General features: G+C 38.5%; 1 protein-coding gene across 5 annotated transcripts in view; it reads right to left on the bottom strand.

Annotated features, from left to right (window-relative positions):
• rbms3 (RNA binding motif, single stranded interacting protein) overlaps positions 1-20,351 on the bottom strand; it is a 118,750-nt gene that overhangs the window by 76,988 nt on the left and 21,411 nt on the right. For all 5 annotated transcript variants that reach the window (XM_043260602.1, XM_043260603.1, XM_043260601.1 and 2 more), the window contains exons 2-3: positions 12,813-12,970; positions 1,646-1,704 (exon numbers count right to left, since the gene is read on the bottom strand). In XM_043260602.1, the coding sequence (XP_043116537.1) occupies positions 1,646-1,704; positions 12,813-12,970 (217 nt within the window). The remainder of the gene's footprint in view (positions 1-1,645; positions 1,705-12,812; positions 12,971-20,351) is intronic.

Here is a 20,351-nt window from a genome sequence, read left to right as displayed (position 1 = left end):
TCAGGAAGTGGGTTGAGAAAGAGGTTTCAAGCTAAAGAATGCAGGGATCAATTCCTATTAACAATGTGACGCCCAGAACCGGAGCAGGCCTGAAAAGGAGCTTGACAGAGAAGAATATAAAGAAGAAAGAATATAAAAAGCATGTGTTTGTGTGTAGACATCACGCATATGAGGTTTTGGAAGCCTTACGTAATTAAATCCGTAAATACAAATGCGTCTCAAATGAGTGTGCATGTTCTCTGCCTCTCTTTTCTCCATCTCCGTCTTTTTTCCTCGGATGTCAAAACTGTGAGAAAAAGAATGTCTTCCTCTGTGCATAATTCCAATTAGAAAAGGAAAGCGAGGTAGTGAAAGAGAGAGCTTGTTGGCGTGCTTGTGTGTTGTGCGACACAAATATTTACGTTCGCTCCGTTTAATGAGAGGCTCGTGATTGAGTCAAAGAGAAAATCAAACACACCCTCAATGCTGCCCACAACCCCCACCGCTGTCACCCTCTCCATCTGTCATTGCGGACAAGGGAAAAAAACAGCTGTCTGAAACCGAAAATGTGTCTTTTTTTTGTGTTAACCAGTTCGCAATTACCGAGTCTAGCTGCCTAATGCGAAACACACAAAGTAAACATGCGAATAAACCATGTGTGTTTAACGAACAGCCAACAATCCATGTAAGAAGAATGATTAAAACGTTGCCGAGCTTGATAACTTTCGAGTGATCTTCAGAAGCAAACGGACCGAACAAACTTGATTGTAAACGACCCTCGATGGCTTACTCTACCATACGGGATTAATCTACAGCAGATAGGCCTGTAATTGAGATCAGTCGACATATCTTTGAAATGAATAGTGCATATCCTGTGCAAAGAAAAAAGAAAAGAAAAGCAAGCAGGACAAACATATGTAGATTCAGTGAAGCCGTGAATGAAGCGAATCCATCTTTTTGTTTGTTTCCTGTCTGATATCCTTGGCTCCCACAAGTCCTGGCTGGAAGCCCATCAGGGTGGAGAAGCCTGGCAGAGTAGGAGAGCTGTTAACTCCAGGAAGTGGAAGTCCTCTAAAGCCTGGAGTGATTTCCTCTGCTTCCCAAAAACACCCTCTCTGCCGTGTTCTCATGTGGGCATTAATACTCATTTTTGGACATATTAGATGTGCCCTCCGAGAGAAAGCATGACAAAGAGTAAGACGCACACATGCATACGCACGAAACGGGAGAAAAACCTGCGGGACACGGTTTGGCAGATTGTGTAGGAAGCCAGGCTGTTTATTTACAGCGCTGGCTGAGTGTTTCCTGAAAAGAGGCTGTCTGCTAAATCATCAATTTCAGCCGGACGCTTCCCTCGCCCCTATGGCTATTTTTAAACCACCACAACTAGGCCCGGACTTTTCAAATCAACACAGGAGGAACCCTGTGCTTTTCCTCGCCGCGGCTAACCCTGTTAGTCACGCTAACGTCTTATCCGGTTGTAAAGACTTCACCCACAATCACGCTAACGCATTTCCTCCTCTAAAGATCATCCAGACAATTACCAGACTAATCAGAGTCTTTCAAAAGCTGTCATTTTACGAGGATTATTGATTATTTTAAGTGAGACTTTCAATGCTCTCTGAGCGTGTTTTTAATGCATGCTGATATTGACTGCGGTACTCACCTTTGCACTGGTTGGTGTTTTTGTCCAAGATTGCCTTTGTTGACACTATTTTTCCATACCTGCGAAGGACAAAGAGAACAACAGGATCAGCTCAAATGAAAGCATGCTGGATAATGTACATTTCAATCTATTTCAAGAAACTATAACAGTAACAGTAAATGTATTCATTTAAACACAAAAATAACAGTAAATGTATTCATTTTAACACAGAAATATAGATTTATTTATACGTTAGACACATCCATTTAAAAATCAGAAACGTATTTTTGTCTTTCGTATTGTGTTTCATTAAATTATGTGGTGGAAATAAACATTATATTTTAACACTTCGTAATGAAATAATGTAATAAAATCGTACTAATGCTAATTTGCAATTTGCAATGCTAATTTCATGCAAACTTCTGAATAATACTTTCAAAATAATTAAAAAATTACAAATCTGAAATTTAGAAGAAAAAAAATATTGTAAACAGTGTTAAGATTTGCTGAAACTTTTTATAATGAGTAATTATAAATATTTTAGTATTGTGACTTACATCCAAATATCAAATAAGAAGAAAAGAAAAAAAGAAGAAAAAAAGTATAAATAAACCTATAAATGGCCAACTCATTCACAGTACGATGTCCAACATGAAATTATTGAGGCCTGGGACAAAGATCTGTACATAAAAGATAGTTGAAAAAAAAATCGAAAATGACAACGTTTAAATCCAAAAAATTACACATTTTAATGTGACCTTCATATGATAAAAAGAAAGAAGTTAAAATCAGTTTAATGAAAGTCAACCCCTGGGACATACAAGTGCCTGAACTTGACTAAAAACCCAAGTGTAATGTTTGCTCCAAACTTAGTTAATTAAAAAGTTTGAACCTAACTCAAAGAGTACATTTAATAAAGATTTAGCTTAGCTTCATTAAAACCTTGACGAAGGGATGTTTACCAATACATCAATACTTTTCTTAAGAGGACACCGTAAACAAGGGGAAGTTGATTTTGGGTGCAAGATGTGAGTTTCGAACCCCAGTGATTTAATTAAACACTGGAAGCACCACAGAGCCCCAATCTACACCACAAAAATCCCCACCCTCGTTTTCACTTTTTCACCTCAACTCCCAGCACTGAGTACTCTTGTATTCTTCTAATAATCTTTCTCCTTTTTCTCTTTCTGCTCCACAAAACCCCTATTCACATAGCGAAATCAGTCTCATTGCAAAATCACGAAAGCGTCTGCACAACAGATGAATCTCTTGCCTCTTTGCAGTCCCTCTTTTCCCTTATTTCTCCCCTACCGCCTTCCTTCCATCCACGATGGAGGTAATAAAGTTACTTATCGCTTCCGTCTCCGCCTGAAGACCGGGAAGACTGATATAAGCGCGGCGCTCCTGATGTGACTTTTAATTAATATTTAATGCGGCTCCCACCTCTAGGTAAAAGCGGGAGACTATATTACCCACCTTTATAAGGATGGAGGCGTTTAATAAGGGAAAGATCATTTCACTGTCACCGCGAGAAGCGGCGTCCCATCGAGGCATTGTGCCGCTTATGTCTGGAAAATGGCAGCTAATTCATCTCATAGCCCCCAAACAGCATAGAAGAAATACAAATAAATATCGTAAGCCACGAGGTTAAAAGAACAACCGTCGTACAAGGTTTAGTGTGAATTTATCAACGAAGTCTTCCGCAATTCACACCATCGCACAACGAGTAAGTGTGGGCGGATGTTTTTTTGCGAAAAAGGATAATCACAACTCCACGATCGCAGAGACTCATTATAGAAACAATGCTGGTTTTGTTAGTTTTTTTTTTCTTCCGTCAATATGGTTTGTCAGTAAACAAAGTGGAAGCCTGGGGGGACGAGAGCGACCACATAACAGAGAGTTGAAGACATGAAAATGAGGAGCTCTGTTAGAGAAAGCATGTAGCGCAACAAAGCGAAAGAAACACATGAGAACCATTTGACTCGAACGCTTGATTTGCTGCCATTTCATCTTGCAAAACAAGTGGTTGGACAAACACGGGCGTCTCAGATGAGTGAGTGGGTCGGGGGTGGAGCTGAGGGAGGAATGTAGTCAACATAACTGGCAACGTTTCCGCAAGTCAGTGCCATGCCGCGGTCACTCACGAACAGGAAGGTTTCCTCACAAACAGTTCCATGCAGCCAATATAGGGGTGCAGGGAGCGAAATGTCCCTGTAATCATGGGCCTGTCTTGTTTTGTTTGTTTAGATGCTGATAAATGAAGCATAGCAAACTACCGAGGTGGGGTAATGTTTAATAGACAGAGTCTGTGGTTGTGATTTATAAGTTACGAAATGAAAGTCTTTCTTAAAACCTCAAAAACTTTAACGACCCCGACGCCGTACTTTCTGGTTAACGTAATGCTCTTTAGGATCATTTGTCAGGATGACACAGCTAACGTTGTAGCCAAAGGTGGAGGAGCTGACTGCGAGAACATCTGGCAAAGCGTCCTGATCCTGCTCACACTCCACAATGAACTTCAGGGTAGTTTTAAGTTGATGGAGAGCAGCAGTGCTGGGATGTGACGTTATTCTACCCAGGTTATGGATTCATTATGGAATGCTGGCCTCTCTATCACCACCTGTGGCTGAAACACAAAACTTTCAAAGTCGTTTCATTTAGAACAGTTTTGAACGCTGAATGCACTTCGATATCATAACTTTTTTTTTGTTTTTGACATTTTGACTTACAAAATGTTCTATAATGAACCGGTAACGACATAAATAAGGAGTTCTGTCACCCTCATGCATTTTTTTAATGATGCAATAACTCCATATTTTTACAAGGATATGACTAAATAAATAAGATGCATAATAAATATATGTGACCCTGGACAGCAAAACCAGGTATATTTGTAGCGATAGCCAAAAATACACTGCATCCGAAATTATCGATTTTTCTTTTACGCCAAAAATCATTAGGACATTAGGTAAAAATCATGTTTCATGAATATCAATTAAAAATGCCCAATGTAAATGTAAAAAAATCTTTTGATTAGTTAAAGTTGCCTTTGGACAACTTTAAAGGCATTTTTCCTCAATATTTCGATTTTATTTTAGATTCTAGATTTTTTAAACAGTTGTATGTTGGTCAGCTTTCAGATAATTCATAAATATCAATTAAAAAAACTGACCCTTATGACTATTTTTGGGGTCTAGGGTGGCATGTGGATTTAAAATGAGGGTGAGTAAATAATGGCAGAAGTCAAAATTTGCGGTGAACTATTTCTTTAACGTGGTCTTAATGTCATCAGCAACCAAAGACACATTAGCTTTTAATTAGCATTTCATGCATTTCATTACAGAGTGCACATATGTAAAATTCATGCTGGCAAATCTCAAGTGTTATAAGTCACACTAATGAAGTGTTTATCCTTGTTTTTTATTAAACAGAAGCAAGAATGTTTTCCTGTATGCATATCACTAGAACTGTTTGTAAGGTTGCATATCAGGGTTACTGCTGATCAACTTAAAACTGTTTCTATGGATGTTGACTTTTGATTAAGAACAAGATTCGAGTGTGTTTACTAGTTAAAAACTTTCAGAACCTCAAGCGTGGAGTTCCCCTCGTGGATGGCTGCTGTGCCAAGAATTCGACCTTAAATAACATCAAGCCGAAGAGCCCAATGGTGTACAGTAAGAGAAGTTGCATGCTGCAGTATTATAAAACCATCTACTCTATGATATATGATGATTATGATATACAGCAATATAATAAACGCAAGAACCAAAATAGCATATTAAATTATGTCCCAGTGATTCCAAACACAACAGAGCTGCAAATGCAAATTTTTTAAATCTATTTCATAATAACTTGACATTTTTTCCTAATCTGGCATAACTTCGGCAGTGTATGGCATGGAACTTTGCTCATTGTTTGGTTTCCATTTTCATCCGTTTGCAATAGTTTGGCATTGGTCGAAATTCTACTCAAGTTATAATTTAAAGAAATATCTTATTATGTGTAATTAATTGGTAGAGCACTTCATTACAAATAAAAGTCTTCATAATAAAAATTACCCTAAAAAGTCTTTTTAATTTTTTGTTGGTGTCACCAAATTAACTTTTTGACCAGCTTTCACTTTTTATGCTGCAATGAATTGCTGTCCTACATTTTAAATATGCTATTTCACTTATGTCACATATAGTATATATATAATAATAACAAAGGTTGCTTTACTATCTAAATATCACAATGGTTTCTGAAGGATCATGTGACACTGAAGACTAGAGTAATGATGTTGAAAAATCACATATAACTGTACGCACATACGTATGTGTGTGTGTTTTATTAAATACATTTTTGAAAAAAAAAAAAAAAAAAAAACAATTCCATTATAAAAATGCTACTATCTTCATGGGCCAATAAAACACATGGGAATGTCAGAGTAAATTTATGGAGTTAAATGGAGTGAAGAAACTCACAACTATTAATATCATTTAAAGGCAAGCCGGCTGTGACAGACAGAATCAAAGAAAGAAAGGAGGCAACAACGCCCTTCCAATAACAGATACTCAGAGAGCTTTAATTAGACTGCTGATACCACACACACCAAAAACCTCCTGTCAAATACCACAGCTCAGCCAGAACGTGGGATCACAATGTTCTAACTCTGGTCATCTGGATGAAAGAAACATCTCTCCACGCTGACCAGAGCAGACCAGGTCCAAATGAGATGCCCACAAATGACACACACAGGCCACCACCCTTTCCAACACAACACACAGAGAACCCTCTGAGAGCTCTAGTCAACCCACAAGCACACAAAATCAAATCAACATGAACACAAAAAACTGTAAACACCACATGAGGTTAACCAAAACGCCTAGAACGACTTTCAATGAAGATAAATATATTTCTAGATCCACACGCGCGCTTTTGAAAGATCGCGACACGGCTCGACGTGCTGTGACAGCCCAAGCTGGGAGCAGATCCCAGCTGATTTGATCACCGTCAAGACAACGCGTCTTGTGTACGAAGCTTTCAGCTGCAGTGTGTGAAGTGCTAATGACAGTTCTCAAAGGGCCGTCACACACTCTGATCTGTGTTTTTATTTTCCCCAGAGCGCCGGCAGCCACGGATGCCGGACCGTTTGATGTCTCGTGCAGAGAGATGTGAACCAGCATTCTTTCAACTTCTATCCAGGTGGGTGTGTAGGATCTCTTAATTGGCTACCAATGCAGCTGTCTCATCTGACACGCCGCTCGACACTTCTGTGCCGTGAGTTACAAGCATCTGATGTTTGTTTGCACGCTCGCTTGCGCCGCTGGATTCGAGAAAGAGACCCTGTGACTTTGCAAAATGCTTTCCTAAAGCGCTATGGCCTTGATTTACTGAACGTTCTCTTGGATAAAGCCTTGTCCAAACTCAATAAAAAGTACAAAAAATGTCTAAGCTGAATGTCTAAGTCAATATACAAGCAAAACGTGCTTATATTATAGCATTTCTGCTCACAGCATTAAGTGAAATTTACAGCAAAAAACAGCAGCTGTTATTGCTCAAACAGTAGCAACATTTTAGATATTTTTGGATTTTTTTATTGTACAAAAAAGCATATTTCATTATCTGATATAATGACGACCCTGTGATTTCTGCGATGTGAAAAACACAAAGGGAATCACTGGAATTATCCATAAAAGTTTGATTTACTGTATAATGTCGAATGTCTTGGAATTTGTCAAATCTTGGATTAAAGTTTGTTATTTTTTTTCACTGAAAAAACTGAATCTGGAAAAAAATGGAATTTCTGAAAAAATGGGTAGATGTAATGTTATTGTGTGTGTTACATGCATACACACACACACACACACACACACAAACAAATATACAAAAATGGGAGAAATGAACATTAACTTAAATTTACAAAAAAAATTACAATGTGTGATTATATCACCTCTTTAAATGTTAAATAAATGATTTACAATTACTTTTTAGGGGGCAAATGCAGTAGCATAAATTGTGAAATTTCTACATAAAAAAAGTTTGAGCAGGGCTGTTTGAGTCCCATCTTTTGTTAAAAATGAGTTAAATATTTTATCATGCCCTAAAATCCAGATTATGTATGAACAGTAGGCACCTTGCACAGCAACTACGATGTAGCATAGAATTAATACTTAAACAAGTGAAATTTCTCTTTCACCACAGGTGTCCTATTATACTCACCACGAGAGAGCGACATGACTAACATTTGCTGAAGTTACCAAATGCACGACTTTTTTTTTAAATACGACTGTGACCAATTTCTTTGCAAATATGGATGTGCGCAGTTAATCTTAGTTAAATCACCCGGAATAATCCCACAGACACACATGCAATCTGTAGATTGTACTAGCAAATTAGTATCCTTTGTCAGGTACCTTACATTATTAGTGCACTTTATTTATTATTTATAGTAAATCTTGGTCTGTGCGTCCAAAGCGCAACAGGAGACGCGCAAACAGCACAAGGCTTGCATCGCTTTTCTTGTCCTTGATAGAAGAGATTGGCAAGCGAGTGTGTCTGTGGTTTGAACTGTTAAGAAGAATTCGAAAAGATGACTGACACCTTCTTGCTGCCTCAGAAGTCAGGAAGGCACTAGACAGAGCTGATATCAATAAAACAGTCGAATCCAGTCTAAAAGACCTTTATCCCGAGTGTTTAGGCACTTTTTGACTAAGCTTCCCACTTCCTCTTTCTCTCCCACCTCGCACATATTGACAAGAGCTGTGTGATACTGAGGGAGACAGAGAGATTGAGTTTACAAAGACTTCAAGACGACTCTTGATGGCTAGCGGCTTTTTGGCCCTCATACACACTTCTGAACATACCCAGGGCAGTCGAGCTTCAAGAGGAGTCGGCCACTCATCTGACCTCAGGTTAGGTCTGAATGCTGGAGACATGTTGTTGCTTTTAGGTTTAAAAAAATAACAGCAGTGAGATATAACCACAGATATTGCAGAGAAGTCTCATAAAGGTAAAGTCACTATAGAGACTTTTATCCTGCATCACGAATACATAAAACCATTAAAGTGGGTCCAACTGCAATACATTTTTTTCTTTGGGACAGACACTTCACATTGCCCATCAAGTGATGAGCAAACACTGTATTAATATTAAAATATAAAAAGTCCTTAAAATTCAAACAATTATATTATATATCATGTGTCGTGTAAAACCTAAGATTAGTGTAATGGCTTGCATCACAGGAACAATTACATTTTAAAATACATTTAAATACGGTTTTCTTCTAAATTGTTAAAATATTTTGCTGTTTTAAGTGCACTCTAATAAAATGCAACTGCACATTTTCCGATATTAAAATATTATTCCCAAATATTAAAAAAAATGCTATTTTCTTGAAACAAACAATAAACTTTTCAGACCAAACAAAATTACCCTAAATGATGTCGAAAATTTTCATATTGCTGAAATGAGCTTTGTGAGTTCCCAGCATGCATTGCAGCATGAATAAATTATGTAGTTACTGTTATATGATTGTTGTTTTCCTGCTTGCTAATTTCATTTAAGCATTTTTGTTGTTGTTTTATCATTATTGTCAGTTACTTGTTGTACTTTGATGTAAAGCGTTAAAATCCTTTTAACGTTTGTTAATTGTCACCGTTCTTGAGGTTAGTGCGTCTAGGTTTGAGCTCGAAATAATGTTCAACCACTTACTCTCATTTTTTTTTAATGCTAAATAATTTTTTAAATAACCATTTATACTATTTAATGTCCATTTCATCGTTCAGCCTATTTAATATTGAGGGCATCCAAGTTGTTTGACGTATTTGAAAATGTCAAAATTAATGGAATAGTTACTTTCCCTGGTAATTAGTTACTTTTTTAATAACCTTTTTGTGGGAAGTAACTATAGCTAAAACACTGCCCATTAGTTTTTCTTTTTTGAAGTTTAAAGTATTTGAAACCATATGATAGCATTTAGTAAATAACAGACTACACCAGGATAGTAAATACTATAGATTTAAATTTTTTGTAAAACTGGATAAAAGTCCTTGGAGACACGTTTTCTTTTGAGAGTGCACTGGAAACTGTTGATTCTGGCACACTCTCCGAATGCTTTTTGAACCATACCCTCTTTTGCACTACAGCAACGACATGAATAAAACCCGAGTTAGAAAATATGAATTATGAATCAGTCTTCAAATCATTAGAAATACTAGCCTCATTTTCTCCCTGTGATTAGACATTTCTACAGCGATGAGAAGGAGACATAAATCATAAGTGTAGAAAAAGAAGACGACAAATGCACTGTAAGAAAGCAACACTTTGAAATAAAAACCGTGACCTGTTACTAGCCTTGTCACTGGCTCAGAAATGGTTTGCATGCTCTGGATGCTTTGAGATATTCGAGCCCAAGGGGGGGGGGTTCTGCCGACTGAAAATGAGATCCTACCCCAGAGGCCCCCCTAGATATGGCAGCCCTGTACACAAGGGCAATTCCTCCACCGCCTCAGTTAGTCAATCAGACTGAGAGACAGAGAACAAGGGAGGAGGGGGACATTTTTGGGCAGCAAGCCTTGGATGCTTTTCAGTGAATATAAAATATATTAGCTATTTTATATATAGAATAGTATAGAATAAAACCAGGAAAATGAGGACCGCTGAATGCCAAGATACCACTGGAAGCAATATAATAACTTTCTGAGCTTACTCACATATACAGACACACACACAGGAAAGAAAAACACAAATGAGATCAATTTTATATCTCGGTTGTTTCTCCTAGACAGCAATGAGATTAAATGGAAAGCAAATGAAATCTCCTGCTCCCTAGATTTTCGCTCTTGAAAAAAAAAAGTGATCTTAATCTTGCATCTTTCTCTTCTAGGGTTTCAAAATCAGAATCAGAAGTCAAAAGTTTTCGACATGAACCAAAACATTTCTCATTAAATAAAAGACTAAATAAAAATGAAAATATATCCACACCATAGCTCTATGCTTGCTTTTTATACTGTTTAATTCATCTGCATTTTTTATTTGTCCTCAAGGAATTGTAGTCTGCAGCTTTTTTTATGCATGTTCTCCACTGATGTGGGAAAATCTGTGAATACTGCAAAATGAGCTTTAAAAAAAAAAAGAAAGAAAAAAAGACTACCTATTTGTAGATAAAACACAAACTAGCCAATTATTAATAGATAAAACATAACAGTTAGAGGAGGTACAACACATTTCTTTGTAAATAGATTTCATTTTCATCTGCAAAAGGTCAATAAAAATGTTTAACAGTGCACATATACTAAGATACAAATTGGCAAAAAACATACAGAACTTAGCTGGAATAAAATTCCTAATTCATCCCTTAAAACCTTTCTCCAATTCAGCTGGATTGTATTCACTTTCTCTCTGTAGCATTAGATTACAATCAGAGGCATAATGAGGGGCTCTGAAATGCAATTATTTTAAATGGTATTGTAAAATGCTGTGTCCTGAGGGTTAATACTCCATGATATCGAATCATGGAAAGGAAAAGTAATGAACTGGCTCACAGACATGACTCTCCGCCCTCAACACACATACACGCACAGACACACAACTACAGATGCATAATGAAAACACATAAACATGATGACGATGTGTTCACCTAAGGCCTTCATTAATAATTCATACTTCATATTCAGGCCCTTTATGAAAACGCCCTGGTACGTTTTTCAGTTTTTTGTCTCAGTAAATGCAACACTCCTCCGATCTGACCTTTTTACCTCTTCGAAAGCAACATAACCGAGATGTTAAAATCTTGATGTTTAAGTCACAAACATTCCGCGTCTGCATCCTGACAGAGTGCCATTCCTCAATTATCAGCTAATCTAATTAAAAAAACTGTGAGCACGGCAAGCTGAAAACTAGAAGGGCTCATTTTCATGGCTGAGGTTTGAGATTCTGCTGAGGCCACGTTTTCTCCTTTAGAGTCTAACCCCATTGTACCTTCAGCCTCAAAACCCTGCCAATCTTCCGCGGGGAATCACACGAGAAGATCTCCGAAATGTCAGCCTGACAGAAGCACTTTTCACTGCCCTTCCCGCCACTGCAGCAGAGCCACTGGAGGACAGAAAAGGGTCACTAACTGTGTGTGCATGTGCACAAAATGTGTGCGTATGCATGCACGCAGCTGTAAGCTTTAGATCGCGACACTAGGGTGCCAGATATGCATGCATGGCATCTAAATCACTGCGGTGTTATGTAAAAAAAAAAATGCAAAGTGTGTTTGTGGACACTCTTTTTTTTTGCTGAGCTCCAGAAGTGAGCCCCAAGGCGAACCCCTTTGACCTTTCCAAAATGTTACTGCCCATTTGGCACGGCAGCCGCAGCTAATAAAACTTTTATAATCATGAATTTTTTATTCCAATCCCGCTTCAGGCCTTGGGCTAACCTGGACCATGGTAGCCCGAGACCCTGAGAGAGATTGAGAGATGCTGTGGGAGGCTGTGGCTTGAGGTTTCATCATTCTGCCCCCTGAGTTTTGACATGTTAACATTCGGCGCATTGTAAGTGGCACACATTTCAGTTTTTTTAAATGAAAATAATGTTTCTTTTCTTGCCTTAAAAAAAAAAACAAATCAGTGAATTCTGGGAACTAGCTACAGCCCGGTAATAGCAGTCATCTGCGTAGGGTACACAAGACAAAGCAGTCCTTGGTTTAAACGTTGCTTAGAAACTGCTGACCCCGTATCCATATTTTCAAGGTCAACAATGTATGGGTGAAATTAGAAAATTCAGAAAAAAAGGTCATGGCGCTGGAGTAAATGTCTTAGGTTTTAAGGCAGAAAGCCCCCACACAGGATTTACATCTGCATGAGTCATCAGAGAAGAAGATTATGCAAGCTGCCCCCTGGTTCTTGTACAGCGTTTCATAATGACCTCCCTACACTCTAATGATGCTGACTTGCTATCGCCATTTATGGGCCATATTCTTCTCTGTAACCAAGCACAATGACTTTTTCTTTTCTTTTCTTTTTTTCCTTTTCCTGACCTTCTGTGCATGCATTTACATGATTGCATGAGTTCTTGTATGTGGGCACCTGTGTCTTTGCAACTATAAATAGATATATTAGTGACTGACTGCTCATGTAGGTGTATAGAACGACAATCCTGACAGGCAGACAGAGGATAAAAGGCAGCGACAGATAGGGGACATCTGGGAAAAAATACTTACGGTTGGCAGAGTTTGATGAGGTCCTGGTCGGTGGTGCCAGGCGGAAGGCCCCGGATGTACAGGTTGGTTTTACTGAGCTGCTCCGCTGCACTGTGGCTGCTGCTATTGGTGCTGGGGCTGGGCGGAGCCATGGGTGGAGGGGGCGGGGCATATGACTGCTGCAAGACAGAGAAAGAATAAGTTGTTATTAAAAATGTATACGATTTATATTAGATTACTGTAATGTGCGCTTTGAAACAGCAAGATCTCATGACTTAGAAAGAAGATGACAAAAAATTAATCTCCAATGGGCATCTCTAGCCACTGTGAGCTTAACACATGCCTTTAGGTGAAGAGTTTATGAGTCAATGAATGAGAGTCAACACCATATTTAATATAAAACAAGGTTGTGAGGGAGAGACAGTCTGTGCAGTCTGTTGAATAATCTTAACACCTAGAATGAACTGGACTTTTCATTTGGTTTCCAACCACATATGTGCAGTTAGCTTTATTGTAGCGATATAATAAAAGACAATTATTTAATTATCATTAATTTGAACAAAAGCAGCTAACTTAATTCACATCGTATGTGTACTGCTAGACGTCTTTGGTTTCTTTTGTGTACTTTAGATGGAAAATGTGTGTCTTTTTGTTGGCTGAGTTGCTAAAAGTTGCCAATTAAATGTAAAAAATTGCTACATTTGTTGCTAGGTGCTTTTGGAAGAAAAAATTTGTCAGGGTAGTCTGTTTGAAGTTCCTATCAAACACCATTATCTGGAAACAGCAAAGTAGTTTTTTTACACATCAATATAATGTAACAATATAAGTAATATAAGTAGCATAATAATCCATATTACGCAGGGATTGATACTATCCATACAATAAGAGATTTTTCAATGTCAATCCACACATCAACACTGAAGTCTGTCCTCGTTCTCACAGCTGATTGGTCCAGTGAATGCGCAATGCACGCCTCCGGTTTGGATCTATATTGGATTATTTTTTGATACTTTGCCAGCTAAATCATCGTCAGCAAGGTACTTTACAAACTGATCCTACTTATATCCCTTACAGTCTTTTTTAAATTTGCGTCAGTTTGAATTCGGCCTTTACCCTAACTAAGATTCAGTGAGGCATTTGAACCGCATACACACTGAGTGTTCAATATTTTCTGACAGACACAGCAGTCAGATATAGAAACATCACTGTGACAGTTAGACTGTGGCATAAGAGCTATTATTTATGTGTGTGTGTGCTTTGCTAGTGATGTCTATGTAATGGACTGTGTTTGTGTGTGTCTGGCCCGCGCTTTCTCTGTGTTTGCGATAATCATTGGCTGTCAGTTGTGCTGTACACTGGCAAGTCTTCTCTGGCATTAATCTATTACCTGCACTTCCCCACAGCCTGCAATTTCCTCTAGACAGACGTTAAGACAGACAGACAGACAGACAGACGGGCCTATCGCGGCTAGAATAAATTCTGCATTCATATAATTCACACACCCCTGTCCCTCAGGCTACAGTTATGAATGAACCCATTGAATTCTCAGGAATACAACACACAGACAGGGAATAGAAGACGAAGAACTGCCATTAAAACACACTGTGCGCATGTGCAAAGAGGGAAATATAAACCTCATGTTCCAAATGTAAATGTAGGGGGTTTACATGAATGTGAGATGGTTGGGGCCTAAGCACATTGCAAGAACACATACCAGCAGTCTTGTTAGTAGGTAATTAAAAGTAGCGCTATTACTTAACTTTATTTTCCTTTGCATGACAGTTCTTCAGGGTTTGAAGCATTTCCAGTAACAAGCTTCTTTTTCCACCTTGTACTAACCAAACGCTACGTTTCCATCCAAAGAGTGAACAAACACACACTCCTAAATGGTTGTGTGTATGTGAAAGCTAGGCCTGGAAAGTCGTTCTGGTGAATCAGTACGTTGTAAACACACAAGTTTGACCCTTACCCTTACCCCCACACCCCCTCACAAAAAAAACACATTGCAAGTCAGAATCGGTTCATTTCTTTCATACAATTTGCTCGAGAGTTCATCTTAGTGAATAAATTAGTTCTAAACAGTCTCGTATGTAGCGATATGAAGTCTGATTCATAATAATGAATCAACACATTGGATCAAATCAGTGAATCGACTGGACTGTTTATCTAAGTTAACCGATTTAAATAATGATTCACTAATAGGAGTCAAAGTCATTAGCCTTATAGCACTTTTTGTTGCAGGAAAAAATATGATTGCATAAATGAATGATATAAATAAATTAAAATATATACTTCATTAAAGGTAATGCAGAAGTAAATTAAAGTCAGCTTGAAATGAAAATTAACTAAATTTATTCTGTTAGCTCACATTGCTATTTTTGTGATGAATTATTCCGTGCAAGGCAATCCACAAAAAATTTAATTTGTTTTGTAAATTTTATTTTAAATCGGAAAATGAAATGAATATTGAAGCTTATGCACAGCCCTTCAACCGCCCCCCAAAAAAAGCAGTGGTACAATTATTTTTTTTAATAATATGTAATATAATATGGCATAGAACTACTTTTAAACCTAATGTTTCCCAACACTGTAGCATTTACAACTCTAAAAGCTGTGTCTTAGTGTGCCAGAACCCTACATGAAATCTGGATATAATAAATACACCCAATTCCCAGAAACTATACACACACCATATGCGTGTCTGACATGCCTGACATGGCTTCAGGCAGTCATGCACACACGCATGATCTGACTGCACAAAAAGCTTCCTGTGTGAGTGGAAGCTTATCAGACCCACCCGGCCCGGTTCTCCTCAGCAGATCGGGGGCCTGGCCTCCGCAACACGACGCCGGGATGGAGACAGACCGAGCGCAAGAGAGCAAAAGCTCGGCTGATCAAAGTGCTCGCCACAGACACCTCTTTCAGCCAATTTGTGCAGCTGTCAGGGGCACGGCGATAGCGCGTCAGGGTGTGTAGTGTGTCAGGAGTCATGATGGGGGAAGCCTTTGAAACGTCAAAGGCGTTCACTTTGCCGTCAGACGGGCTGGGATTAGAGGGAAAGGGAGAGATGATGTTGCTTTTACAACGGACTCCAGCAGGAATCACACGCATACACATACTCTTGGCGTCTCTATAGCCACACGCACTAACAAATCCCATTCATTCATACAGCTTTAGCGGAGCCATTTAAGTCAAGCGGGGAGACCCTGGGAGACAAATTGTCTGTTGATAGATGTGCTATTAGGCTACACATATGTTGTCTGAAACACATTAGCACATATAACGTTTACATTTGTGATGTGTTATCACTTGACAACTGTTTGTCTTGGGGTTGTGCTTTGGTAAGAAGTATTTATACAGTGTACTGTAATCACGGCCTGGTGGTGTTTATATATCTCACTTGGGATGAAAATTTTAGAGTTTTGGATAAAATAAATCATTTACCATTTTTCTATTTTTCCAAATATATAGCTGAAAAAAAACCCCAAAAACCCATTCTAATTTAGGAACAGTCTCATATTTTGATATTTTGTCCTACTCAGGCTATGACACAAGATAAAGAAACAAAACTGACCTAATGGCAACGTCCTGAAGACACATAAAGGCCAAAAAAGGTGACTTATAATCATAGCATATGATTAATTTGAGAAAATATATCACGCATTGTAAAAAAAATTGTGATTTTAATGGTAAAAACTGTTAAATGGTGAATGGTAAGTTCCTATACTATTTACAGCGAACAGTGAGAAACTGTAATAGACATTGCATTTAATTTTACACGAAAATACCATCTTTGGAAGTAAAAAATAATTCCAGAATTCCCTACATTACATTTGAAATTTTAGCATTTTCTCTTGTATGTTACATTTAATTTTGCTAAATTAATGTTTGTTTTCACCACAATGGTGTTTAGTGTTTGTGTGAATGACAATGACATTTTTTCCCCATTTCCACCTGGTGGCTATCAGTGTATCACAAAGTTACAAAACAGATTTTTAGAACATTAACGTAATCTCAGCTAATGTTGGTTTGTACATGTAGGTTTAATCTGTAAAGCCTTAAAATGTTGCAAACGTATTTTTACGGTAAGATCGAAAAACACAGCTTCCTGTTTTCTACAGTAAATTTGACCGTTTTTTTTTTTTTACAGTGTACGTAAAGTTGTTGTCCAGCCCTAGCTAGTAATTGGTGGATGTTGGTGCTCGTATAAACTGCATGAGTTTAAGTTCAGCTTGCGTCATTTTTTCCATTCCTCTCTTCCATCATTTGTAGTCATCTCTATTCTGTAGCTTTCAATCAAAGCGGCAAAAAGGCTGAAGCCTTCCAGAGAAGAGGAAACCAGTTATTGTCTGCTAATTAAACAATTCCTGCCTTTCTTCTCCTTGTCTCTTGCTCTCTCTCATCCCTGTCTTCTACCACTCTAATGACTGTAATCTGTCCATTCAGCCCCCCTCTTCTTCCGCAGCCTGGCTTCTGTAAACCGTCTCCTCCTCTCCCCCGCCCCCTCCTCTACTACGGATAAATCCATCCCTCCCGCTTCCCCTCCTTCCCTCCGTATCCCAGGGTTGGCCGGTGTGTAGCCAGGCTCTGCTCTTTATTAAAGGGTGAGTGATGTGCACACACATTATCTCCTCTCTGCACGCCCAGATAGCCTTCATTTCCCTAAAGAGTACTCCAGTCACCAAACAATTAGTACTTCCTGGAGAGCCCTCGAAAATGGGTTTCGAATGGCCGCCTCTTCTCTCCTCCAACCCCTCTCCCTCCCTATGTCTGTCCGTCTGCCTTTCCCTCTCTCTTTCTCTCTCTCTCTCATTATTTCTCCTCTGCTGTTCTTCGCAGAGAGAGATTGACCTCCATCAGGTCAGCTTTCTTGCGCTGCCTGCTGAGTATGTGGAGTTAACCCCTGCCTCCACCAACTGTGATTATGCTTAGGCTATGGAAATGTATATGTGTGCGCAAACTGCATATGCACACATTTAAAATATTCCTTTTATTCACTTATTGATGCATTACCGCATTTGATATGGGTCAGTGATTTATAAGACTGTCCATAATAAAGAAAATCAAAGGTCCAAATTTAATTGTATTCATGTCACTTTCATATGATTTGACAAAAAAAGTTTAAATGTAATGCAATTTTTTTTTCTTTGCAAATATTTATAAATATAACATTTTGTAGAGAGTCATGTCATCACTGACACTTTTTCAATCTGAACTAATTTTGCTTTGTCACAAAAATGATAAAATATCATACCTAAAGAGACTTGACAAACACAATCATGACTGATTTGTTGTACTTGTAAATTAGGGCTGCACAATTAATTTATTTTCTAATGGCAGTCCACTTATGGGTACTTAATAAAAGTTTTTCAGTTAGAATGTTTCAGCTTGTTTATGATCATGTAAAAATAAGGCATGCAGTTGCTTCGAAACAATGGTATGAACATCAATTGTGATAAATTGTGATAATCGTAATTATAATCGCAATTACAATTTCAAGGGAATAATCGACAATTATGATTTTTGTTGTAATCATGCAGCCCTACTTCAATATTCTATAATTCTATAATATTCTATAATTATAATAGAAAATTATGTCAGACTCTTAAGAATGTTTTTTTCCTTCTTCATGATATCAGTTGTATCACCCTGACATTTCAGACTCTGTGTAAAATATTTTTTAATCACAGAAATAAAAACTCGTTCATCATAGAAGAGATGTATTCAGGCAATATAGATTAATTTTGATGTATTTTTAAATGCATTCATGGACAGAACAAAGAATAGAGCATGACGTTTTGCCACTATCTTTTTCCAAATGTGAAGGAAAGGTCTCATAGCTTATTCATAACAATTTAGATGCTTTTGCAGACAGCCTTTGCAACACACACACACACATGTACTCGGCCTCGCTCCTGACGGTAGTGATCGATAGTACACGCCGTGACCCTGCTGTCCCAGGGACCAGAGCAGGACACGGCGAGCATTGCTCTCCTTCCCTCGACTCTCCCCCCAGGGCCCCTTGGGGCGAGGGAAAGAATGCCGGCTATTTAGGGAAAGGGTTTGAGATCCCCTGCATCCGGACAGCGGAGGCCCAAGGAAACCCTAAAGATTACACTGAGCACTCTGCGCACACACACTCAACGCACATAAACACATGACTCTATCTGACCCAGAAATATATTACCACATGCATTAGCCCATTAGGCTCTCAAGAAGATCTATACGTTAGAGTTACTGCAGCAAAGGTAGGAGGGAGACTTCTTGCAGAGATAGAGAGAGAGTGAGCGAGCTTTAAGCCTTCTGTGCAAGCAGGCATTGAGTGCTCTGTGCCATTAAAGCTCATAGTCGATAACATGCAGCATTAGTACCTCTTTGAATTGCAGAATTTCATTTGAAATAAACTTCTACAGCTTTCTTTTGTGCTGGACACATAGAAAGAGATCATTACTGATGAAATGATAAACATTTACCTTCGCCTGCATGACATTGAGCCTGTCATTGGCTTGTGACTCAACACAAAGGACACTTGAAGGAAGTGAGCATGTCAATATTCAGTGTCATGACAATGAAAATGTCATGTCAGTGTCATCCATCCCAGAAACCATGCCTACTTATGTTGTCTAATCGTCTTGTAAATATTGAATCTTAAAATATTAAGTGAAATAACACTGTTTAAGAGCAGATACCGATTCTGAGGGAGGCAATGACTCTTTTCCCCTTCGCTTGAGTTCAGTGCATTTTCATTAGATCCTAAAACAGCTTGAATGTGTAGGAGTAATTGCAAGAAAAGGCTAAAAGTCATGTGACGGGGCAATGCCTCTTTAGCACTACGATTGGCTGTGAATAGCGTAATACCCGCCTGTTATATTCGCAACTGCTCCGCTAATTGGCCTGAATGGGTCAAACTGGTGGAAATAGAAAGGCTAATTGACCCTTCACTACCTTAGCAACTGTTGCTAATAGCCGTTTTCTTAGACAAGTTTTTGCTCTTTTTTATGTATGTCTATGGAGGGCCTGTGTTTTTGGATAACACAGTTGTAGTGACATTATCACAGTGTTGCTGGGATCTTATAATAATGGCACAAGGTACCCAGAGATGTTTTTTTTCTGTCTCTAAATCTCTAAATTAATCTTGAGAATTGCTTGTGGATGTGGCCCTCAATCCCAAATGAACACGTATAACATTAGTAAGAACAACTACATTTGCTCTCAAGTAAATTAATGCAACTTCTCTGCAGTTTTTAATCAAGTTACAGAGTAATTAAAAAGTCCTTTGGAGAACAATGGCAGATAAAATGCTTGGCAATGCCATAAATCTGTAGTTCTTTACTTTTGGATGTTGTGTAAAGTTAGCAGCCGTAACCAAGAGGGGGATTTAGGGGATTTCCTATCTCGGTTTGAGTCTTCTGAAAAGTCTAAATACTGTGCAACTCTCTGTTGCTTTTAGAAGTTTGTTGGTTTTGGCATCACATGACACAGCAACAATGGCTCAGCCAATAGCATTGAGTGTGGGGGTGGGATTTATGTCCGACAGTTACAGTGCTAGGGAAACCTGTT

This window comes from Puntigrus tetrazona, chromosome 16 (assembly GCF_018831695.1).
Source record: "Puntigrus tetrazona isolate hp1 chromosome 16, ASM1883169v1, whole genome shotgun sequence".
Classification (NCBI taxonomy): domain Eukaryota; kingdom Metazoa; phylum Chordata; class Actinopteri; order Cypriniformes; family Cyprinidae; genus Puntigrus; species Puntigrus tetrazona.
Note: the sequence above shows the minus strand (reverse complement) of the source record. Positions and strands in the feature narration are given on the sequence as shown.